Source organism: Phaenicophaeus curvirostris, chromosome 10 (genome assembly GCF_032191515.1).
Source record: "Phaenicophaeus curvirostris isolate KB17595 chromosome 10, BPBGC_Pcur_1.0, whole genome shotgun sequence".
Taxonomy (NCBI): domain Eukaryota; kingdom Metazoa; phylum Chordata; class Aves; order Cuculiformes; family Cuculidae; genus Phaenicophaeus; species Phaenicophaeus curvirostris.
Window position 1 is genome coordinate 12,497,478 of NC_091401.1, and position 25,872 is coordinate 12,523,349.

General features: G+C 44.0%; 1 protein-coding gene across 1 annotated transcript in view; it reads left to right on the plus strand.

The window, feature by feature from the left end:
* Positions 1-7,057: 7,057 nt before the first annotated feature.
* WDFY1 (WD repeat and FYVE domain containing 1) overlaps positions 7,058-25,872 on the plus strand; it is a 28,874-nt gene continuing 10,059 nt past the window's right edge. Inside the window, exons 1-6 of the mRNA XM_069864806.1 lie at positions 7,058-7,229; positions 16,000-16,067; positions 17,687-17,760; positions 18,968-19,022; positions 20,367-20,517; positions 23,415-23,527. Of these exons, the coding sequence (XP_069720907.1) occupies positions 7,093-7,229; positions 16,000-16,067; positions 17,687-17,760; positions 18,968-19,022; positions 20,367-20,517; positions 23,415-23,527 (598 nt within the window). The 5' untranslated portion in view covers positions 7,058-7,092. The remainder of the gene's footprint in view (positions 7,230-15,999; positions 16,068-17,686; positions 17,761-18,967; positions 19,023-20,366; positions 20,518-23,414; positions 23,528-25,872) is intronic.

Sequence of the window (25,872 nt, forward strand, 5' to 3'; positions counted from 1 at the left end):
TTCTGCTGTGGATGAATTACCCACAGATTCAGTGTCTGAAGAGAAAACTGCATTTGCTCTGCCCACGTTACTTCTAAAGCTGCTGTGTGAGGACATATCTGTGCCCCTCTGGGGCCTTTCCTGCTCCCTGTGGTGTAGGTTATATCCACATTTGCATGTTTTCAGCCCCTTGCAGGACTCTCCTGAGCACAAAACTCTTAAAAACATCAGCAGTAAATCTCTTTGGCTTGTTACAGATGGTTCTTTGTTTGCTATCATGTTGTATTGCTTCTGTGGCAACTGAGGGAGTTGGATGGGGAAGGCAGATCTTTGATATTAGCTGCTGCTTAAGGGTGCACTTGCAGTGAGAGAAGGCTGGCTGATGGTGGTCTGCAGGGAGGAATTCCTGCTGTGTTCGACACTTGGTGCTGGTGTAAGTGCATAAATATTGTGTGTATCCGCAAGCTGGAGGCTGAATGAGCATTGAATCTTCTTTTCACAGATACTGTATAGGTGCTACCCTCCTAAAGGGAGGGGAGTAACAAAATGGCTCTGTAGAGAGAATGGCTGGCTTTAACTGCTGGCTGCTTTTCCTGCTAGAGTCGATTACTGCAAACGTCAAGAAGAAACCTGGCTAGCTGTCTGCTATGGGACATATTGGCTGCCTACCACTGAATCCTCATAAGCTGGGAGAGGAGTGCTCCTGCTGCATGCTTACTTGTCGTGCTGAGGGCTGGGTCTCCTGCACTCTTCACTCCAGAAAGGTGAACAGAGAAACTGCTCTATAGGTCTCCTCTGGTCCAATCAAAGCGAGCCATGCAGGCAGACAAAAAAAAAAAATTCTGTGGTTGGTGTAATGGGATTCTGATACTGAGCCTGAGACTGCTCCTGGCTTGCCTAGGCAGGCTTACCTTCCACTCCTTGTGTTGCACAGAGTAAGAACCAACGATAATAACAGAATTGTTACTGAGGTTTATGCAGTTAATGGTGTGTGCATTGGTTTGTTTTGCATCTAGCTTGGGTACGATTTCTCCTGCAAAACTAGAGAAATGGTGCCTCACAGAAACTATATAGCTAGGAACCAAGCTGGACTTCTGAAGGCATCACATATGTGAGAAGTGACTGCAGGAGTGTGAGGTGCCTTTTTTTGGGCTCTGGAGCAGCATGGGATTTTATTTCAGAGCAATAGTACAAAATAGAAAAATGCAGTATGAGAATTGCTTTTCTAGTTGCTTATATCTGTTGTTTGTGGTAAGAATTCAGCTGTTAAAAGGGGTTTGCACTCAAACTGAACTCTGACAGGGCTTGCGTGCAGCAGCAGTGTGCGCTCTGTGCAGTGAGCAGGCTTGGGATTAGGTCTGGGCAAAGAAAAAGAATGCAGTGACATAAGTTTACAGGTTTGCCTTAGCACACTTTCACTGTAAACAACTGTTACTGCTGAAATAATTTGCAAAATAAGATGATTGCTTAGAGCACTGAGTAACTGGGGATATTTTCTTTTTCCCCCACCCAAGCCAAAGCTGGACAACAAAGAGCGTGGCTTGGCAAATGTGAACAGGCTTATTCAGCCTGATGGGGCCAGGACGAACTGCCCAAGCTGAGCTCTGAGCAAACTGGTGGGGAATGTCAGACATAGCAACTACTTGGGAGCTTCAGCATTCTGCAGGACATGGGTGAAATACATCACCACTCAGAAAAAGGGGTTTTTTTCAGCTCTGCTGTTTCTGACACTTGTAGGCAGTATGGGGTTTTTTTCAGTGCTGGGAAAGAAAAGTTTACCAAAAGCAGGTCCAAACTAAGATGCTGGTGGTATTTGCTGTGAACTGGGTAAAGGAGATCAGGACTGAGGAATTGAAATAAGAACCTGGGTGGGAGAGGGTTAGGTTAGCTGCTAAAACTTCCTTTTCAGTAATGCTGTAAAAACACTGTCTGGGTTCTTCAGTCCCAGGAGTAGGTTCATATCAAATTTCCAGTCCCGCTAGACAGAGTAACTAGAGTTCATTGTGATGTTTTAACCCTTACTGTTGTTAACCCTTACTGCAGCAGTCCTTTAGATGCTCTTGAAAGGGTTTGGGGATTTGTGGGTCTGCTTCCATCAGTTCCTCCTTTACTCCTAACTGCTTCACAGTTGACCTTTCTTCTGTATTCTACAGAAAAGCGGAGGTGGTTTTGGGCCCCTCAGCCCTACAATGCGGACAGGAGTCTCCTCATGGAAGAACAGAGATGGTGTGTAAAGCTCTTAACTTAATGATGGATTGGTAACTTCAAGCAGGAGTTTAACCCTAGGCAGAGTTGCAGCTCAGACAATCTCCTTCTCTATCTGCTGTTACTGGCTGCTTTCCCTAGATATGCCTCAGTTTCTCTATCTTTAAAAGTAGAGGTAACACATCCTTTGTCAACTTTTCTGAAGCAGAAAGCCTAGAGAGTCTGTTAGCTCTTCAGTAATGTGAGACTGGAGCCCTGAGGATGGAATGATTATGGAAAATGCTTGTGGTTACAACTGCTTTAGCCTAGAGACTAAGTAAGAAGAGGAGTTTGGTAAAACTTCGAGTGTTTCCTGAGCCAGATTTATGATGAAGAAAGTGGTTATTCATTAAATAATTAGCAGGAAAAATAGGCTATTAACCTACTAAACTATGCCTCAATGTTGTTTTCATAACTTTCAGAGAGCTCCAAAAAGTCTGCCTTTCTTTTACAACTTCCCCAGTTCATTAAAAAAATTTGTAGTTTTCAAAGCTTGTTTGCTGGACTAAGGAGGGAGAATAGTGAGGGACCAGATCCTTGGCCCATGTAAAAGGATAACTGCTGTTCATGCCTTGGCATCACACCAAATTCCCTGCTAGCAGCCCTCTTCTAACAGCAGCCTCTCCTTGAAAAATATGACTGCGTTGCCTCACAGCAGGTTAATAAAGATGAAAAAGAGAAAGAAATTCAAATGCCTCCTTGTTAAGCAATGTTCTGAAAAACTCTCCCTTGTGCTTCAAAGAAAAAGCCCTTTAGCTTAGCCTTGTTAATTTAAACTGCATCTATTTATTAGTAACGCTACTCCTGCCTGTGTTGGTAGAAACCTGTGTCATACTCATGATTTCCATAATTACTGTGGTGCTAGGGGGCTGTGATAGCCTTGTGTGCTGGATGTGACACCCAGGAAGAGAATCCCCTACCAAAAGCATTAGGGGAACCTGAAGGCAGAAGCTCCAGAAGGTGAGGCAGTCTGCCCTCCTCCCTGGAAGGATGGTGCTGAAGCTGATGATTCATGCACATCTCCTTGATCTTGGTTTGCTAGACTTGCTGCTATGGCCAGGTGAGCATCATTCATGTACCAGATGACAATTTCCTGAGGGCCCTTGGATAACAATGCTTTTGGTGTACTGCAGGGATATGGAGTCACGTTGGATGGGTACTGTTAGCTCAGAGCAACGCAGCCCTCTTAAAGCTGTGCTGCCTTTGGTCTTCTCTGGCCTTCAGATCATGCTGAAGTTCCCAGGGATGCTGGTTTTGCTTTCGGGGCCATATTGGGGAAAACTAGTAGTCTCGAAGGCTGGACCCTCTCTGGGATATGCACATGTGCATTAACATGCTGACATTTCTATTCCAATGCATGATTAGCCCTGAGCCAAGAATTAGCTGCCCCCAGCCTTTGCTGGATGCTAAGCCCATGGCATCTATCTTAGATACTGGATCTGGGCTCCTCATGCACCAGGTTCCCTGTAATTACGTGTACCAGCTCCTAGAAGGCATTTGTGCAATAAGGGGAGTGAATCAGGGCACCAAGCACATGGAGCCTGTGGGTATCTGTTCATTACACTGGCTGTAAGCCCCCCTCCCCTAGACCAAAGGGCTGGTGATGTTTCCTTGGTTCACAGGCAGCGTTTGTTCCACTTCCAGACTAATTTATGGTGGGCTGGTTTAGGAATCAAACAAGTGGTGGAGTGTGGGGAAGGTAATGCTGTATCTTTTGCTGTATCTTCCCAGATGGGGCTCTTTCATCTTCCTGAAACGGCTAAGGTGGGAACGCTGCTGCTATCTGCACGTCCAAAGCTTTGCAGGTAGGGGCACACCCCTGAGAAGCACAGACCCATGTCACCTCTGGCTCTTCTTGCCAGAAGTGCCCCTTGTCCTGGCATGGGCTGGCAGGCATCGTGGGGCTTCTGGGGGGCCAGGAACAGTGTGGGTCCCTTTGAGAAGCAGGGTGGTGTTTAACACTGTTCTATGTACTCTAAATAAATAAATAAATAAATAGACAAATAAAAAAAAAACACCCCACAACCAAACAAAGAACTTAAACTTCTGAGGGAAAACTGTAGAATTGTAATAATTTTCACAGAATCAGTGAGGTTGGAAAAAACTTCCAGTCCAACTGTTGGCCCACCACCACTGTGCCTACTGAACCATGTTCTCAAGTCCCCTGTCTACATGTTTTTTGAACGCCTCCAGGGATAGAGACTCCACTGCCACCCCGGTCAACCTATTCCAATGCTTCACCATTCTTTTGGTAAAAAAACTTTTCCTAATCTCCAATCTAAACCTTCCTTGGCACGACTTGAGGCCATTTCCTCTCATCTCACCCTCTGTTACTTGGGAGAAGAGACCAGCACCCTCCTTACCCTCCTTTCCTCTGGGATTTGCAGAGAGCGAGGAGGTCTTCCCTCGCCTGCTCCCTGAGCCGCTGTTCTCCAGCCCCTTCCCCAGCTCCATTCCCCTCCTCTGGACGCTCCAGCTCCTCAGCGTCCTTTTTGGTTTTGTTTTGGTTTGTTTTTTTCCCCTGTTCCGTTTCTTCTTTTATGAGATCTTAGAGGTGCCCTGGAGGAACCAGGGATGCTCTGGAGGAACGAAGGGCTGCCCTGTCCCTCTGGCATTGCTGCTGACCCGGCGCCCTCTGGTGGCCAAGACTCGCACTCGCAGGAGGAGATGCTCCCACTTATCCCTTCAGCTCCTGCTCTTACCAGATACCTGTGGCTGAGCGCAGCCCTGCAGAGAAGGGACCTGGGCGTGGTGGTGGGTGAGAAGTTCAATGTGAGCCAGCAAAGCGTGCTCGCAGCCCAGAAAATGGACTGTGCTCTGGGCTGTGTCCGAAGCAGTGGGACCAGCAGGGCGAGGGAGGGGATTCTGCTGCCTGCTCTGGTGAGACCCAACCTGCAGCCCTGTGTCTAGTTCTGGAGTCCTCAACATAAGAAGCGTGTGGAACTGTTCGAATGGGTGCAGAGGAGGCCATGGAGGTGATCAGAGGGCTGGAGCATCTCTGCTATGCAGACAGGCTGAGAGAGTTGGAGTTGTTCTGCCTGAAGAAGACAAGGCTCTAGAGAGACCTTAGAGCGGTTTCCACTACAGAAAGGGGCTCCAGGAAAGCTGGGGAGGGGCTCTTGAACATGGAGTGCAGGGACAGGGTGAGGGGGATCTTAGATGAGATCTTATGAAAAAAAAATTTCCTGCAAAAGCGATGAGGCTCTGGCACGGGTTGCCCAGAGAAGTGGTGGCTGCCCCATCCCTGGAGGTGTTCAAGACCAGGCTAGATGGGGCTCTGAGCAGCCTGGTCCACTGGGAGGTGTCTCTGCCCATGGCAAGGAGTAGGACTGGATGGGCTTCAAGGTCCCTTCAGACCCAAACTCTTCTATGATTTTAGGAGGGCTTTTTCCCTTTCCTCTGTCATCCCAAGGTATGTGTCGATGTGCTGGTGGCCTGGGTGCCCTGGGAAAGCCTTTGCCTGCTTGTTCTTCCCATTCCCACATGCCGAAGCACTGGGCAGTGTTGCCTTCACAGGTGCTTGTGGCCCCTGTCACTGCCTGGCTGCACCACGGCAGAGTAGGGCCTGGGGGTGCTGGTTGGCAGTGGCTGGACATGAGCCAGCAGTGGCCCAAGTGGCCAAGGCAAGCAGAATCCTGGCTGGGATCAGCCATGGTGTGGCCAGCAAGAGTAGGGAAGGGATTGTGCCCCTGTACTTGGTTCTGGTGAGGCTGCATCTCAAATCCTGGGTTCGGTTTTGGGCCCCTCACTACAAGAAGGACATTGAGGGACTGGAGCGTATGTGGAGAAGGGGAACAGAGCTTATGATGGGTGTGGAGCACAGGGGTTATGGGAGCATCTGAGACACCTGGGTTGTTTAGCCTGGAAGAGGCTGAGGGGAGACCTCATTGCTCTCTGCGGTTCCCTGAAAGGAGTTTGTAGTGAGGTGGGTGTTGGTCTTTTCTCCCAAGTGGCTGGTGATGAGAGGAAGTGGTCTCAAGTCGCACCAGGGGAGGTTTAGACTTGATATCAGGAAAATATTCTTCACCAAAAGGGTTCTTGGGCACTGGTAGAGGCTGCCTAGGGTGGTGGTGGTGTCACCATTCCTGGAGGTATTTAAAAGATGGGTAGATGAGGTGCTCAGGGATCTGGTTTAGTAGTGGACAGGCATGACTGGACTTGATGATCTCAAAGGTCTTTTTCAACCATATGATTCTCCTCCTTGGGAAGCCACAGCCCTCCTGGAGGTGACCCTTCCCTGCTGCCAGCAGCCCCAGCCCTGAGTCAAGGTGGTATTACTCATCCTTTTGTGAAAGGAGGGCAGATATTTTAGCAGGGACTGCTGTGGCAGGACAAGGGGCGATAGTTTTAAACTAAGGGATTTAGACTGGATGCAAGGAAGAAATTTTTCACAATGAGGGCTGTGAAACCCTGGCCCAGCTTGCCCAGGGAGGTAGTGGAGGCTCTATCCCTGGAAACATTCGAATATTCAAGGTCAGGGTGGATGGTGGAAAGTGTCCCTGTACCCCAGGGGTGCTGGGCTGGATGGCCTTCATGGCCCCTTCCAATCCAAATCATCCTGTGAGTTGACGAACCTGTGAAATACTGTGCATGACTCTTCTATTCCAGAGAATACAGCTGGCCTACTGAGCAGCAGTTACGGCACCGGGGAATTTTAGCGAGCTGCTATACGCAGCCTTACGGTGTTTCGCCGCGCCACTACTCGCATCATTACGACCCCGGGCTGTTCTACTGCGCCGCCGCTCTCATCATTACGGCGGTGCCAAGCTGTCTGGATGCGCCGCCACTCTCAGCATTACGGCGCGGGGAGGGGTGGGGCCGAGTGCGCCGCTACTCGGGTGGTTACGGCGCGGTCCCTCCGGCGCAGGGATGGCGGCCGAGATCCACTCGCGGGCGGGCGGCGCGCGGCCCGTGCTGCTCAGCAAGGTGGAGGGGCACCAGGACGCCGTCAGCGCCGCGCTGCTCATCCCCAAGGAGGACGGCGTCATCACGGCCAGCGAGGACCGGTGCGCGGGGCGGGGGCCGGGCGGGACCCGGGGCTCCGGGACACGAGCCGCCGGGGCGCGCTTTGGTCCCTCCGCGGGGCCGGGCGGGAGCTGGGGCCGGGCCGGGAGGTGTTTCCCCCTTACAGGCGTACGCGTACGTTTTCCCAGGGATCTCACGCGTATTCCGTAACTTCCCGAGGTCTGATTTTAATGTTACTGTGAATTTTCACCGTCTGGAGCCGGCCCTCCTTTTTTTCAGGCTAAACAACCCCAGTTCCCTCAGCCGCCTCTCAAAACCCTTGTGCTCCAGCCCCTTCCCCAGCTCTGTTCCCCTTCTCCAGATGCGCCTCAGCCCCTCAGTTTTATTCTTGTAGCGAGGGGCCCAAAACTGAACCCAGGATTCAAGGTGCAGCCTCACCAGCACCATGAGCGGCGAAGCTGGTGAGAGGGTTGGAGAACAGGCCTTATGAGGAACGGCTGAGAGAGCTGGGGGTGTTTAGCCTTGAGAAGAGGAGGCTGAGGGGAGACCTCATTGCTCTCTACAACTACCTGAAAGGAGGTTGTAGAGAGGAGGGTGATGGCCTCTTCTCCCAAGTGACAGGGGACAGGATGAGAGGGAATGGCCTCAAGCTCCGCCAGGGAAGGTTTAGGCTAAGCATTAGGAAAAAATTTTTCTCAGAAAGGGTCATTGGGCACTGGCAGAGGCTGCCCAGGGAGGTGATTGAGTCACCTTCCCTGGAGGTGTTTAAGGCACGGGTGGACGAGGCACTGAGGGGCATGGTTTAGTGTTTGATAGGAATAGTTGGACTTGATGATCCGGTGGGTCTCTTCCAACCTGGTTGTTCTATGATTCTAAGTGCAGGGGCACAATCCCTGCTTCTGCTGGCCACTTTGTTTCTCATACAGGCAAAGATGCCATTTGAGACACTGAAACACTGCAAACAGAAGTGCTTGCAGAAGGAGACACCTCTGTTCAGCACAGATAGTACTGAACATAAGACATTATCATCTCCAAAGACCAAGAAGTGTTTGTAAATCACTGCTTGAAGGAAAACCTGCTCTTAGAGGGACGTCCTGTCGAACTTTCAAAAAATACAATTACTTAGATGAAACTTAACTCCACTTTAGCTTATGAATGTAAGTGGGCAATATCTTCTGCCCCAGCTCTTGTCTCACTGCACAGAATTGATGGAGATCACTCCCTCTAGTTGCACAGGCCTGATAAAGGATTCTTGCTTTCTAAAACAAGTTGTAGAGAGTTTATTTGCCAGCATTTTCGGTATCAGAAGCCAGCAGAAATGGGCATGGCTATGGTGCTCCCTACGCGCCTTCCAGTCCCTGGAAGCAGGCCAGGGAAAGGACACCTTGCTTGTGTCTGCAAAAGGGCTCTGCACAGGTTAGGAGCAGAACCAGAGATGTGGGAATGTGCTTCCTTCTGCCTTTGGCTGTGCTGGCTGGATTACCCCATCCCTGGAGGTGTTCGAGGTCAGCTGGGATGAGGCTTTGAGCAACCTGATCCTGTGGGAGGTGTCCCTGCCCTTGGCAGGGGGCTGGAACTGGATGGGCTTTAAGGTCCCTTCGGGCCCAAAACGTTCTGTGATTATCTGCAGGTATGTTACTGCTTCCCCGGTCTGCCGGGGGAGCTGGAGCTCCCGGAGCTGCTTCTGAGGAAACAAGCCCATCCCAGTGGAAACGGTCTCAAACCTTCTGGCTGAAGCAGTTCAGGGAGTGAGTTGGCAGATCTGAGGGTGACGTGCTGCTGTGGGTGGGGGTTCCTGGCTGGAAAGGAAAAGGTCTTCAGGGCCTGGTCCTAATCCTTGACACTGGTTCACACAGCATGTGAAACAGCTATTGCAAAAGCTGGTAACATCACTAAGCAGTTATTCAGACAAAAGGAAAATGGAAATGTTGAAGCAGGTAGCACAGAGGGTCGTTGGTGAGGAAAGAGCAGAGGGGTCTACATCTACAAGTGGTGAATTTCCCCTGTGCTGTGTGGAAAGTGATTTTTAAATGTGGAGAGAGATGGGAGATGCTGCCTGAGAACTCCTGTCCAGAAGCTGTGGCAGGGTTTGAAAGGAGCATGTTGAAGCATGAAAGCACTTTATTTGAGAAGTAGCTTGATGGAGGGATCATTTTACGGTTGTAATATAAAACTTTTAAAATGGATTTTGTGTTAATTTTTGTGTGAATTCTTGTTCGAAAAGCCTGACCTTGTGAGAAATAGTAGGGTATGAATGCTGAAAGTCAGCAGACTCGTGGTGTTACCTGAACTGGGAAACTTATTTTATTTGGCATTTATTGTTAGGTCAAAAAGAGCAAGCAGACCATCTGGCAACAGCATCTGCTAGCTTTGTAAGTTTGCTGTTAGCCAAGGTGTTCAGAATTTGGAGGGGAGAGGAACAAATCAAGTGCAAAGGATGTAAACTATCCTGGTTTAAGTTAAGTTTATCAGATATTGTTATTCTTAATTAGCTGGGCTTAAAGCAACAACATTTGTGTGGGACATGTCATGGTGCTTATGTGTAGATCAGGTAGAAACACTGTCAGATTTGTCATACTTGTCAGTGACCTGGCAACCTAAATCTGGCACTAAAAACGTGAAGCTATAGCAATGCTTGTTGAAGCTCACAACATCTGAGAGATCAGAAAGTGCTGGGCTGTCTTCACTTTCTGTGGGGAGGTGACAAGAATGTGTTTTTCATTGGCATGCTAAGAATTGTTTTCAAGGGCTAGCTGAACTCTTTAGAAAACTGGCAGTACGAGTAGTTGAATTTGGAAGAGGAAGACTTGATAAGTAGTTCTTTAAAGTGTCTTATTGGGTTCCCCCCCCGTTTTTTATTTACTTGAAGATTAGCCCGCTTCACTTTTAGATAAGCTGTCAGGACTGAAGCAAAAACTCATCCCTGAAATCTAAAACCCTGCAGTACAAATGCTTTCAGTTTGGGATGACTGATGCCAGATATTTCCCTATTTTGTTTAAAGTCTACTTGAAAATATTTTCCTGAAGCACTTAGAGTCAGGCTCCTGTTCCTCAAAAATATTTTTTTTCAGTCCTCAGATTTCGTACCTGTTGTAATAGACTGTTAAAGAAGTGCTCTTAAGTGCATTAATATTTGCGTTAGGGTTATCCCACCAACTTCCGCATGTGAGTATCTTGGTCATCTTTCTCAAGCTTCCAGAATGCTAGAGTGTTTTGGGTGCTGGAAGCATTCAGCACAGCATTAGCAGGGTCAGAGGATAGAAGGCTTATTGTACAGTTTAAGAAGCATATTAGATATTAATGTATTAAATAGTCCATGCTCTTAGACTACAGGGCATCATACTGTGTGCACTAGAAGGTGGGTATTTAAGTTTTGTGACTCCTCACCTGCCTCTTCAGAGCCTGATGTTGCAACTTAGTGGGACTTCTTGGAGTTTAAAATAGTTTCCTGCCTGCTAAAGAGGTAAATAATGGCTTCCTTCGCTGTTATAAGGCCTGTGTAAAAGCTGTAGGATTTAAATCCTTATCCATTGAAGCAGTACGTGCTGCTCCTTGTTGAGCTGTGGCAGTAATTGTGCGTGGCTTGCTGGGAGCAGTGGCACTTGGATGCGTTAGGTGTGCTTTCTAGCTTTGATGGAAAGATGGTCCTGGTTAGGCTCTTCCCTTCCTATGGAAATGGCTTTGTTGTACGTGTTGGATAACAAGTTTTGAATGGGACTGGGCAGCTTTCTTTTTATTCCGCTCTCTTCTGTGCAGTTGTTCTGGTATCTTAGTGCTGTGCAGGATGAAGTGGGATGCACCCACTTCTGGGATGCCAGTGTGGGCTGCATGTTAATGTGTTTGCGTTCAGTTTGTTTTGACGTGCTTCTTGAAGGAGAGAAGCAGAAATAGGGATTTTTAAGAGCTCCTATCCAAGGTAAACCTGAACAGAATTTCACGGTCCAGGCTTGTAGAGGCTTGCCTGTAGCAGATTATGCTAGCCTTTAACCATAACGGTCTAACACTGAAGGTTAGCAGTCTGCGTGCTTAGACCTGCATTGATAAGAGCCAAGGATGCAGCTGTGTCTTTATCTAGGCAAGCTGTCAGATATAGACCTGTGCAAGGAGAGCGGAGGCCGCTACCCACCTTTGGTGTGTGTGAATTTCTAAAAGCAGCTTTAGACTCCAGGCTAAATCCATGTCCCCTGCCTTACTGTGGGGTTTAATTTGATCCCTAAACTTTCGGGCATCATTGCACTCTATTACCTCTGATCTGGGATACCTCCTAGCTTAGATCAGAGCCTAGTCACTCACGGATCCATCACACGCAGTTTAACGTGTTACCGAACTTCTTATGCTCCTGTTTGTTCTCTAACAGTTGTGTTTAGGTGTTAATACTGCATAACTGATTCCGCTGCTAGCAGCAAGCAAAGTACAGAGTTCAAGAAGTGAAAGAGCTGCTGTGTGCAACCCCAAAGGGCGGTAAATCGAAAAAGGAGGGCCAAAGTATTTTTGATTAAATCTTAATACAGCTAAGGCTGTCAGCTATTTTGTAATAACCAGTCAGAGGAATGTGTTTACAAGTTAAGGAGTGAGAAAAACATCGGTTCACAAGCATTCTCCAGGAATGCTGTAGATTATCCTCTTGTTGGAGGAATTGTAATTCTTCCTATTTTAAATTGTATTTCCTGTATTGGGAAATAGTTCTGGGGTTTCTTGAGGGTGCAAAAGATAACATAGATCTGTGAATGCCAATAAAAATATAGCAGCTCTTTTAAAGTTTTGAAGCCAATAAAAGGAATTAAGGATTCCTGCAGGAGTTACTCAGTTAATTTCCCTGATCTAATTTTTTGTCAGGACACTTGCCATCTCTGAAGCTTTTTCAGAGCTTGCCTAGAAAGCATGACCAACTCTGTGACCCTGTGGGCATCCCACCTGACCCCGGCTCCAAGATGGCGTTTGGAATTGTTGCAGTGTGTGCCCCAGGCTGGGCAGCTGGCTCAGATACCAGCTGGGGGTCAGATCCATCTGCTCCAGGCTGGCTCATGTTTTCTCAGGGATGAGATAGGCCAGCGTGGGCCGTACAGATCTCTGATACAGTCAAATCTCTGGACTTAGCCTTATTATCCTTGTTTCAGCAGACAAGTAACTAAGGCAAGTATTTCCCAGCTGTAGTTGGGGATGCTGAGGGATAAGCTAGTGTACAAGACGCCGAGTGAGAGGTGGTGATGTTATATTTACCACAGGCTAACAGGATCTTTAAATTCATTAGCACATCCAAGTACTGGTGTTCTGTGACCATCAGCAGCTGCTGTTACATTGGACCTGCTGCTTAGATTGTGGTATTTGGGTTCTTTTTCCAGTTATGGAGCTTGCATATTGGCCAAAACAAATGCTTTAGTGAGCAGAAATATGATAAAAAGCATCTATGTCCTTGAGCTTCCATGGCATGGTGATTAAACCAGGTTCCTAATACTATTTTGGGAACATGCTCAACAGCAGTAGTCAAAATACTCTGGTTTGACTACCAGCACTCTTCTGTTCTTGCTATGAAAGAAATTGTCAGTGATTGATTTCAGATAGGAAAGCAATTATTAGTGATTGGAAGGTGTCAGGAACAGCAGTGCTTGGAACAGGACTAGCATAGCTTTGTAGCACTTGCAGAGGTGCTAGTAACAGATTTGAATTTGCCCCTTCTTTCTCCCTGGTGTGCACATGTTTGGCTTTTAGGGGACACCTTATGTAGCACGAGCACAAATTTTGTTGGAGCACTGAAGAATTTTTCTCACTTCTCAAACCCCAGTTTTTTTTCTCCAGTGTTGTTACTTGCTCTGTAAACGACACAGCAATTGAGGACAGGAGAAATTCTTGCCAATTGGTAAGGCAATGCTTAGTATTACCTAAACTAAAGATGGCTTGTGTGTCTGTTACTTAAAAAACACCCAACTGAACAAAAAACCCCTTTGAATTACCCGTCATGTGGATGCTTTTGCAGCTGAAAGCAGCTTCTGGTTCAATGTTTGATGTCAGGGAAGTTTGGAGGTCTTTTTTAATGTTATTTTGCTTCCTCCTGCCAGTCTCAGATATCTGAGTCTACTGTAATTTTAAAAGTAAGTATCTATCTCTGGGTGCTCCTTTAGGAGTTTTAACATTTTTACATCCTCATTGAGACTGCTGTCAAGCAAAGCTGTGTCTTTTTGGGCCCTTAACAGAGGATGTTTAAGGAAAGGAAGGTGGGAGCCAGCTCTTCTCACGTACTGAGCACAAGCCTCTTCATGAAATAAAGACCAGGTTTTGAGAAGAGTGCTAAAGGCTCCAGGGTTGATATGGTGGTTCTCATAATGAAGCAGTTTCATGGGAGCAGGAGGCTGTGGAAGCAGCATTGTTGGAGGACTTCTCTAGTTCTTTAAAATAGAACTGGCGTTTCCCAAATGAATTTGTCCTGACAACAGGCGATCCACCACAACAACAGGCCTGTAGGAGAGAGAACCTAGGAGAAGTGGGATTTTGGTACGGTTTACTTGCTGGCCACTGTGAAACAATCTCTTCACATTTTGCTCAGTCAGAGCTTTGTGTAATTAGATATAAAGCTGTCTGACAGCTTATCTTCGCAAGCGTGAGGCTAGAGAAGTCTAAATCTTACTTAACCAAAATAAGAAGCTTTCAGAAGTTAATTTTGCTAACTCTTGCAGCTGCTTGCTTAGGGTCTCAACTGTAGTGAGGCACTGTGGTGTGTGTCAATGATCAGTGCACAAATTATACATCCAGAATTATTTGCTTGGAAAAAACAAATCCTTGCTTCCTTTGTATTAATCCCTCGTTTAGTATAGTTGACAGGAATACTGGGAGGAAAGAGAGTCTACTTTGTGAAAATCAGCAAGGCATGATCTCCTTCACTATGATAATTCCTAGTCTTTTTATATAAAAAATATTACATTATTTTAGCCAGAAGTGAAAGAGTTGAGTTAGTAAAGGGTGGAAGCATCAGAGATGCTCAGAAGAGCGAGTGTGATGGAGCTGCTCTAAAAAGCAGATTAAAAAGCTGCGGAAATGCCTAGGTGGTAACCCATCATGAGAATGATTTGGAAGCATTGGGGTTTTTCCTTTTCTCATGTTACTAAGTAATAGCAACTGCTTTTACTGAAATGTTAACTTTCTGGCCAGGAGGCAGGGTGTCTATTAGTGTAAAGAGGAAGTCATAGCTTCAAAAGCAGACTCTTAATGCAAAGTAGTTAGTGGGCCGGAGTGCATTTGCCACTGAACTGGTGAAAAGTGACTTGATTCAAAAGCTGAAAATTATTGTTTTGAGGCAGTGTGTACTGGCTGTATTGATTTCAAGTTTTTGGGAAGGAGAGTAGTACACTAAGAGTAAGCATTGTCTGCTTTCTTTTTGAGTGGCCTTTTAAAGAAAAGCCCTTAAATGGTTTACCAAAGTAGAATGCTACATTCATATGAATGGTTGGACTCGATGACCCAGTGGGTCTCTTCTAACCTGGTTATTCTATGATTCTATATTTTCATGCTGAACAGCGCTAGTCCAGATACAAGATACTGGTCCCCTCCTGTGCTCTTTGTTAAACTCTTACTGGCAATCCTATACGATGTTTAGCAAATCTACCCCCTGGTTTGTTTCTAAAAAATTCTAACAAACAGGTCCATCTTTTTAGCTTAAAGTAAATAGAACAACTCATCTCAATGAAGTCTCTTGACAGTGTTTCCAGGTGCATGTTTTTAACATATCACTTCAGTTTCCATTTAGGAATGCGGAAGTTGAACAGTAACAAAAAGGCAAACAATGGCTTGGAGAGGAAATTTCAAGTAGACTTAAAATAACCTTAAGACTGTCTACATGCACACTCTCAACTTCTTGTTGTAGATTCCCTTCAAATGCGCCTGTTGCAGGAACGTTTTTAATTGACAATAACTTTCCACTTCCTTACTGATTCACTTCTATCCCTCCTCCCAGGAATTTACAGCCATGAGAGCAGTATAAATGTTCTTAAGATTGTTTTTCCTTTCCTTCCAAAGCCTGATTCTGGAAGGTTAAAAATAAAAACAGTTTTATAAAGAGCTTGGCATACTGTCCAAATCGTCTTGTCAACCTCTTTCAGTTCCCATTTGACTGGCTAATCAATCCTGTTCTTACTTAGGCCAGGGGAGCAGCAGTACTAACATTGCTTGTCGTTCACATTCGTGCATGAGAGATTAGAGGAAACAGTACTGAACTAGGTATGATGTGCTCTGTGGATCCATACCTCAGTAATGTGCTGGTCTGGAGGATGACGTGCTTCTGTTACTAATACTCAGTGTCTGGCTTGCTTGCTGAAGGATGAATTGCACAAACAAGCTGTAACAATTAAATTCAGACTTCCGTAATAGAATGATTTGTGATTTTTTTTTTTTTTTCTTTACATATCAAACACTTAATTTGCTATAAAACAAACTGTGGTTTGCTCTGCTAAAGTTTGAAAGTTCCTGCAACTTGAATTTGGCTTAAATCAGCTAGAGCCAAGGAAGAGGAATTAAAGGGATGCAATATGTAGCAATTTCTGAGGTGGGCTGCAATAGTATTTCTATTTCATACTTTCATTGAGTTCCAGTATAGATAGTTTGGAAGAAAACTCTTCAGAATCCAAGGGTGTGGCTACTCTTAGTAGTATTATTCTTGTAATGTTATAGTACTATTGGAGTACAATTATTTTCCTCTATTATGTTTGAGATGCACAAAAGCTAAGAGTATTGGAGTTAATGTGTAAGTAATGAACTGGTTCAGATGCAAGGGATGATGCACGCATTTACAACTACCTTCTTCATGCTCTTCCCACGACACAGAACAATACGAGTATGGCTGAAGCGAGACAGTGGACAGTACTGGCCCAGCATCTACCACACCATGTCATGTAAGTACAGTGCTGGAAATGCTACGTGGTGGCTTAGTGTGGCTTTTGTACCTGTGCTGTGTGGGCAAATGGGAAGGAGGTATTGCCACAAGTGCTGGATTCACTTGATGATCTCAAATTTGGGAACTTCGTAGCAACTCTAGCTCAGATTTTAATTTGAAGCTACCTGCATAATGGGCAAGATCTCAGGCAGCGTTCTGTCAGAACCACATCCTTCACCAGGTGAAGCACTCTGTGCTGGAGAGGTCTCAAATGCTGGCAAATAACTCATGTCCAGAATAAGTGAACCAGAAAGTTTGGATGTTAGAATATTCTCTGCTTTCCAAAGTGTGCATCTTCTTATTTTTTAAGCATTTAGATGATTAAGAAAGCAATACTGGGTGCTAGCTTCCATGCAGAGTAGATCTTGAGTGTTAGCGTGCTTTTTTTGATTTTTGAAACATCACTTAGCCTGAGCACTTTGCTGTAACTTCTTTAATGTAAAGTTGCTGCCTAGACATGTACCACATCTAAAAAAAGGGAATACAATGACAAAATGAAACATCATGCAAACAAAGGAGAGTCTTTGGAATGACAGTTTCTGAAGTAATTGGTATACAATATTAAATGAAGACTGAAGAATTGGACCTAGAATAGCATCTAGATTAAAAATGCCAACTGTTAATATTTTTTTCCCTAGTAGTTGGTCTAAATTACAGCATTTCCTCCGTTTGTCAGTTTTCTAAGTAGATTATTCAGCTTGTGGTCCAAAATGGTTTATACAGAGCAAAGTCTGCCTGTCGGTAGTTCCAAGGGATGGATTTGTCCTTATGCAATATGACCACCCTGTCTGGCTTTAAATTTTGAAAACCACCTTCAAGGCCACACTTTATGAGGGTCTTGGAGAAGAAGGTGCTAGTGTAGAACACTGTATCCTTCTCATCCTTGTGATATGCAGGTTTAAAGAGGACATTCTTCCGTCAAAATTTTTTTTCTTCATTAGGACACTTTATTGTGGTTTTGCTGTAGTTGATTTTCATGTCTATTTCTAGCTCTTAGTTTCAAACAGGGAATTAGGTCTGTAGAGTCCTCTTGCTTAGAGAGAGTGTATGCCATCCCAAAACCATGAGTATCCTTGAAGCTGCAGATGCTGAGACATGATTCTATATGAAGCTGACATGCAGTTACATATTTCAGTCTATCATTTTACTCTCTGATGGTACAGTCCTCAAATGTACAGATCTGAATGTTGTTCTTGTATGCAACTCAGGGCTCCATTTGAGTTAGTGTTAATGAGCTCGAGTTTGTAAGTGCAGTTGGCTGCTCACACAGTCGCTGCTAGGTAGGCTTTCAGCATGTATAAAATTCCTCTTACTGAGGTGCACCTTGTGGCAGGAAATCATGTTTGTGCGTGGTGCCTAGCAGTGTATCTGAGTTACTGCAGCAGTCTACCTTTCTTCAGCTTCACGTATGGGAATTTAACTGTGCTGCCATGGAATATTATCTGTGAAGACTAATTTCTGTCAATCTACTTGATCTCAAACAGCTTTTGTCCCAAGTGAAAGAATTTGGTTTAATAAATCATGTGACTCCTAATACCTTTATTTCAATAACTGGACTGTGCTTGCATTTTTTGACAGCACCATGTTCAGCCATGGCTTATCACCATGACAGCAGGCGAATATTTGTAGGCCAGGATAATGGAGCTATCATGGTAAGTTTCTGTGACTCTTCTTCAGAATGCAGATTGGAATTGCTTAGATTGTCTGTGAGCACCAGGTGTTGCTGGCAGCTGATAGTTTGTTTTTTCCCTTCTTTTTGAAATGCAGCTACTAGTAAATGACTGAATTTCTTGGCTTTACCTGACATGTGCATGGGAGGTCTGCAAATAAACAAGGGTTCTTCTGGCTAGATGTGAGCCAGCTAGCCTCAAGAAATCCTTGAGCCATTAACGTAGCAGTGGACCCAAACTATTACACTTTATCAAGGAATTATTTTGAGGAGTACATGAGCTGGGCAGAGTTCCATGGTGCTGTGCTAACAAGGGCTGTGACCTGCAACTGGCTTACATTTGGCCACAAGTATGATCTGCCTATGTCTTACCATGCACATGTGTCTGGATTTTCTTGCTGTAGATCTTTTCACGATGCAGAAATTTAAACACTAAAATTACAAGAGGCAGGGTTGGTCTCTTTTCTTTCTGTGAAGTCTTCCTGCTGTCTTTCTATACTCTTGCTGTAATTGCTTTCCCACTCCTGAAGAGCAGATAGATACATAAGAACAGAAAATGGGTCTGTATTCTTCCCCTCTTTTCTTTGCGAAGGAGGAGGAATCTTGTGACTCTCAGTGGCTTAATGGTTTCCTGTCTCTATGAAGATAAGGTCAAAATAACAATTGTCCTATAAGGAGCCAGGGTACTGCATGCATGTCATAAATAGCGATGCCACTGATAACTACTGTGAATAGCCTACACAGAACTACACACAACAGTGATTCAAATGAGAACTTGAAATCATAAGCTAGACTTTTAGAATTTCTGTAAGCCTAATGGATCAAATAGAGAAAACTCTCACTTAAATCTGCCTGTTACAAAGTCTTGGATACTTAAACCCTGCATTCTACAAGATACAGTTTTGCTTCTTGCCACTGGGGACAAATGAGATCTTATCTCTTCTTATAGCTTCCATTCAGCATATTCGTTTCTGAAAGGATGCTCCTTGTTGAAAATGTAGTTCACTAATAACCTTAATTTACCATTGGTGTGTCAGTGTGCTATGCTTCAGCCTGAGAAACTGCTAGTTTTTAGTGGGATATATTGCTGCTCTGCAAATTTTGACCTGTGAGGTTACTGCTCTGTTTTGGGTGTCAATATTGTTTGTGTCACTGTGGCATCTTTTCTAACAGTTCTGCTTTGCTTTTAGGAGTTTCATATTTCAGAGGACTTCAATAAGATGAACTTTGTGAAGACCTATCCAGGTAAACTGCTAACTTGTATCTACAATAACGTTTGTGTGAAGGGGAGGCATTTAAAATGCTTGGGAAACTGACATTGTCACACATTAAACAAGTGCTGATATGCTTTAAAAATCTGACTGACGTTCTAGACGTTACTTTGCTGGGGATAACTGCCGTAAGATAAGTGTTCTTTTATTGAGTGATCCTCAGTCAGCTGCATCTGAGTTGCAGTCATTATCATTAAGTTCAGCACATCTCTAGCCTGTCAGTGCAATTAGCCAGAACTAGTGAGTTCAGATTTTGCTCTTCAAGTGAAGTAGTTATACTGCATAAGTGTTACAGTAGGAACATTCTAAAGGTACATTTTAGTATTTGCAATTTCCATCCTTATTTTCTGTAATCACTGGACTTGGCTCCCTCTAGCCAACGATAAGAATCCTTGCCTTCTCTGTCATCTTAGGAGAGCAGTAGGGGTGAAAAAGATCTTATTTTTCTGGTACATAGGGAATAGGGAATGTTCCAGTATTTATGGAGATGCTAATTTCAGCATTTGCCCGCACAGCTTTAAGAGAAATAAAAAACTTGATTGCTGGTTAAAATTGGACTATTAATGTGAAAAGCCTGAAGGAGACTTACTGCAGATTATGTAGAAGCAAAGTGCAGTTTGTCCCTGATACTGACAGTAGCAATGTTCCTACTTAGGAGAAAAGGCCTTGCTCTTAAAGCAACAAAACTTCCCCTTTATGCTACAGAAGATGACTTGACAATTCAGTCAAGGGAAGTACTTGCATCTTGGGGGGCAGAGGGGCTTCCTTCTATTACTCATGTAACATTCTTCTTAGTGGCAGCCATTCTAAACACAGCTGGGTGGGATTTGGTTGCTGTCACAGGTAGCAGTTTGAATACAGTGGTCTAGATACCCTTCCAGGTGCTTAAAAGCATGAATCTGAGCATAGCTCCCCTGGGGTCAGGAAAAGAAGGACTTAAAGCAATTAAAATTTTTAGAAGTGTTAGATTGTCCCCTGAAGACCTGGCCTAACTAGAGGAAGCTGAGGGTTTGCCTGCTTCTCAACGAGAGCATCTTGGGTGTCTGGGCTGAACTCAGCTTCTCTCTCTGTGGGAGAAAGGCTTAAATTAGTTGACTGACATGTTTGGTTCACTTAAGCTATTCAGAAGGCAAATACCAAAGAGTACAGTGCTACCCTTTTAATGCAGTGTAAAGGTAAGTATAACATGATGGTAAAAACATCTCTCTGGGGCGTTGTTTAGATATTATCTTCAATCTATGTCTCTCTGAATTGGAACAGAAGAACACATCGCTTTGATTTTTAGGAAGAAGTAGCCAGAATCTTTTTCTTCCCATAGCTCATCAGAATCGAGTGTCTGCTATTACTTTCTGCCTGACATCAGAGTGGGTTATCAGCACTGGCCATGACAAGTGTATCAGCTGGATGTGCACCAGGAGCGGGAGTATGCTGGGAAGACATTACTTCACCTCTTGGGCTTCATGTCTACAGTATCCTTTGAAAAAATGATTGCTACCCTGAAACTGCAGGAGTACTTTGTTACTTTAGCATAATTTGTTCCCTCCTTTTCATGTAAAAAGCTAGAGTGAAATCTCTGGGAAGTCTGCAAACCCTTATTCTAATTAGATGTTTAATACTGTTACTTCTGTTAGCTGTTACGAGATAGAAAGGCGTTTTGTGACCTTGAGTTCCAGAAATTGCAGTGTGCGCTAGGTCCTAATTTTCAGATGTTTGTCTGTGCTATCTTGTGGAAAGTGACTCGGAACTTTATCTGCAGCCCAGCCTGTATACTTATAGGCAAGTCACTTTGTTCAACAGATGCCGGTGTGCATTTGAGTTCTTGTAAAGCACAAAACATCGTGGAAACCCTTTGGACTGCTTTTAAGTTTTCTGTCTTTGCTCCTGTTAATCTTTCCATAGAGCCATAGAATCAGAGAATGGTTTGGGTTGGAAGGGACCTTAAAGATCATCCAGTTCCAACCCCTCTGCCATGGGCAGGGACACCTCCCACTGGACCAGGCTGCTCAAAGACCCATCCAGCCTCGCCTTGAACACTTCCAGGGAGGGGGCATCCATGACTTCCCTGGAGAATTTGTGCTAGTGTCTCACAACCCTCATTGTGAATAATTTCTTCCTTTTCTATCTTTAAGCTACAGGGTACACTGAAAATTCATTGCTTGTGGTAATTTGTCTGTGTGAGCAGTTTGCATTCCTGCAAATTGCTTTTAACTGCAGCATTTGTAGCTTAAGAACTCCGGTTGTCTATTCAGCTATAAGTGCTTCAGGGCATTTTTTATCCTATGTAAAAAACTTAAAAAACCAGTAGCTTAAAATATAGTTCATATATCAAAATTTATGAGCATGAGTTAAATACTTTAAATTCTAAAACTGTTTCTTAGCACTTGTTAAGGGTGGCAGTTGAGATGTGGCCTGACAGTAACTGGAGGAACTGATTGGCGTATTATGATTAATGGCAGTAATGTTGTAGAAGTGACGTGATTTGAAAGCTGAAAAAGGTCAAGTATGTCTCTTAAAAAAATAAAGACCTTTCTAGAATCGCTGGATACTTGTGTAGTGCTAAGAAACTCGCAAAGCTAACTGCTTGGTTTCCAGCAGCATGTCTGGTCTTCTGAAGTCTTCTGTCTGTGCAGAGACTGCCTTGCTGACAGGTTTGTATTCTTGTGCTGTTGCTCTTCTTTGCTGTCCTTGTTTTAGAGTTCAGGGACTTTGTACTCCTCTAAACATTCTGTGGACAGCTTGCCACAGCTGAATGCATCACAGAACTGCATTGATACTGGAGGGTGGGGGTGTTAGGAGACGACCTTACAGAACAGTCAGGTGCCTCAGCCTGTTTGAATTCAATGGGTTCTGTAGGTAATGCTATTGCAAATAGTGGAATGGTTTATTGTGAAAACGGATAACTAATATGACCTTTTCTATCAAGATAAAATAAATTTCCACTGAAGACCATGGCATTTCAAAATGCATCATAATTGATCCTGCTTTTGGACTTGAGTTTGGAAGAACTAGCTTTCTGGCATGTGTACAAGGTACTTGGTCTCCCTATCAGGAGATCCTTTAGGAGTTATTTGTTAATGATCTTGAGTAAGTGTCTGAAAAACACAGCAGAGTTTCTATTCTTTACTGGATTAGTGGGGATAATGCTAACCTACACTTCCAAGATGAAGACAGCATCACGTGTTCAGGGACTAAGTGGGTTTGTTGAAAGCGAATTGTTTATCTCAAGATTCTAAAGGCTTAGGAGATTTCAGAATGTCATCATGCTTTTTCACTTACGGTGGTAGGATTTTTGATGCGCTGACTTTTTAAAGTTAATCTTTTCTGTTGCATAGAACAGGCTAGCTGCTGGCTGTGTTTTTTACATGGCTCCAGGAAGACAGGTGAGTTGATATGCAACTATTGGCTTATGTGATGTCATCTGTGTGGGTTTTTTTGTAGCTCTTGCTCATATTCTGAATAACAAAAGGCTTCTAAAGATGGCAAATGATCTGGTCCCATCCAGGTTGCTATGCTTTAGCTTCTGGAGACAGTAGTTACGTTGTGACAGTAACTGAGTATTTAGAATACTTTATGATGTATAATGCTTTGGTTAAACCTGCCACCTTGTTAACAGATCCCATGCTAGGATGTGTTGTGACTTTTATGTCAGTGTTAAATGACACAACCCTTTCTGAAGTACTGTTCAGTCTTCAATATCGTGCTCAAGGACCTGCATTGGTAAACTTGAAAGTGCAGACAATAGGACAAGAAATTTGATGGTCTCACCTTCTCAGTAGCTAGAACTTGGGGAGTATACTTCTGCTATAAACTAACTGTGGAGGGTCAACACCCTTGTATCTTAGTTTTCCTGTCCTGGGGGCATCAACTAGTATACTGTGCTAGAACACTAAGAGTTTAGAGGAGCAGATACAGCATAAGTCTGAATGACACCCAACGTCCAGTGACGTGCTCTTAATGGTAGCTTTGCACTGCAACAAGTAGCTTGATTCATTCTAGCATCTCTTGTAGAGGATCATGAGTGTGTTCTGTAAGTATCTGCTAGAAAAGTCTAACGCTACTTGGGCTTGCCTTAAACTTGGGGATGGATTATCTCACAGCTTCTCCAGTGGCTTTCTAAAACCTGTCTCGCTTATTTCCATCCTGTCTAACTTGCAGATGTTGGGAAGGGTAGGAGAAAAGAGGAATGAAAGAGATTTAACTATAATGTTACAGTCTCCAACCCTCTTTAGAAGTAGCTATGTAAATATTTGTGTGACATATTAAAATGTTCTTTTCCAAGTTGTTTATACTATGTAGCTGACAGCTGTGCTATCTGTTTTTAAATACTGTTAAGAGCAAATGAGGCTTCTCCTTGACTGGTGTTCAGATACGATTATGAAACTCGGCATGTGTTTGTTGGTGATTATTCTGGACAGATCACACTCCTGAAGCTTGAACAGAATACATGCTCGGTTATCACAACGCTCAAAGGGCATGAAGGTAAAGTAACTCTTAATTCACACTTAACTCAGATTACAATATCCCTTTGTAAATCAGGATGAGACCTTCAGCTGACTGTCTAACTCTTAAGGATAGATGTTAGGTAAGCAGGAAGTGCAGGGTAGTTACCAAAATCTATTCAAAACTGTATGTATGACTGTCTCTTAAACAGCAGACACTCCTTCTTGAGGGGAGATCTTAGCCTTATGAATACTGTTGGGTATTTTTGCTGTAGAAGAAAAATAAGAGATGCATTCAATTAAAAACAAGTTATCCACTAGATGGCCACCTTTAAAAGCTTTAGTCTGCTTACACTGATGAGAAAGGACCAGAATGCTACTTTTTTTTTTTCCTCTGGAGACCTTGTAGTACTATAATAACCCCTAAAGCATCTTTAGCAACCCCCAGGCTAGATTCTAAAAAGGTATTTAATTCTTCCACACGCAGACTTTCATGTTCTGATCAGTCTTTACAAAATTCCAGTTCAATTTCCTATGTTTAGCTGAAACTACGCTGTATGCAAGAAGTCTAGGGAGCCTTTTAGAATCAAAACTGTCTGGTCAAAGGCAAATGTCTCATCTGGTGTAGTATAGCAGAAGTCCTTATGTCAGATGAAGAACCAAATAGTCTATAACACGATATGGAGCCACCGTCTGCTGTAATAAGGAAGGCAAGAATGTAAATCACAGAAGAATATGTAATATAATAATATACTGAAAGAGATAACACAAGACTTAATGACTCTTCCCGTGTGATACTAGCAATGTTCAAATCAGCTGATTTGTTAGCATTTGCATAGGAAGGAATTACTGGGCCATAAATCTCTGACCCACTGGAAAAGGCTGCCTTTAATAGCTGTGGGTACAGAGTAACCTTTGTTAAATCTGGATAGACTCCTGATTTACAGATGACTGTAAAATGATAGATCTGGCTTTGAATAAGGGAGACAAATTGAGATTTTTCAAATGATAAATTCCTCTTCTGCTTTCAAGCAGAATTTCAGATTCTTGCAGTTAAGAGCAAAATAATTCTTATGGCCCTTGAGACTTCTTTACCTCTCTGTGCTTTTGCACTAGTCTATGTTAAAATGCGACTCTTTGATAGATATTATTGTTAGTCTGAAAGCAGTACGCCTTGACATGGCACTGTGTGTTGTGTTCTGGTGGGCTTCCAAGCAGTGGCGACAGCACTGCTGTCCACAGAGCACACAACTTTAGCTTATGTGTAAGTTCCCTAAGAGGATTCTGATCCTTAACACAAGAACTGACCTAGTATAGATGTTAATTAAATGTGAGGGGTAGAAACCATTTTTTCTTCAGTAAGTATAATAGTAGCTCCTTCATCTTTTCTTTTTTAAAGCACAGCACATTCTGTGTAACTTTTTTCCTCCACAGTATGTGCATAATGTTCTCAAGGCCTGGTAGTTCTAAACTTCATTGGCATTGAGTTCTTCTTTGAGTGCCGCTTTCCTTTCTAGCTCTTGCCTAACTATGACTTCATAAGCTAGCAGGATTTGCCTTGCAATTTGAATGCTTTTAGTACTTGTCCTTCAATAGTCACGCTTCCAAAATTCTCCATGTTTAGCAACCTGCTCTGTGCAATACTGAGATAATCAAACTGCCTTTTATGGTGCAGATAGTTACTGCTTTCTTGGGAACAACTATACCTGAAGGGTCAGTCTGGAAACAGCTCAGCCTGAAAGGAGGCAAGAAAAATCTCTTGCTCCAGAGAGTTGAAAAGGACTGATTTGGGCCATAACTATGATTCCTTTTGCTTTCAGACTGACAAGGCTTTTGATGACAACTGAGCAGTGGAAGGATGATCTAAAGGGAAGGATGTCTGTAAGGGGATAAAATGTTCCTGCAACTTCAACTATAGGCAGCATGAGTGACAAAATTACTTCTTTAGTCTCTTGTTTACATTACCATGCATATGGGTTTAGTATAAGGCTCGTACTGTCAGCTGACTTATTTCTTTCCATTTCTGACTGATGAGGTACACAGCCAGTCTGGGTCTTCTGAAATCTAGTGTTGTTATTTAGTACTTAGTGGCCAAATTTGTTAACAGCAGTGAAACTGCCACTTAGTTTCTTATTCCAACTATTTTGTAAATGATTATGAAGGGTGTTGGTTTACCCGTGGACACTGTGTGCTGTCCTGCAACAACTGACCAAGCACCTCACTGTATTGCAGACAATAGTCTCTGTTTGGCAAGTTTTAGGACTTTTTGTCTTCCAAAGGTCGCATAGTGGCCTGCCGTATCTTAACAACTACCTAAATACACAGAACAGAAAGTTAGTAACTGCAACTTTCTGGCTTATTCTTTGCATCTAACTGTTGTCTTGG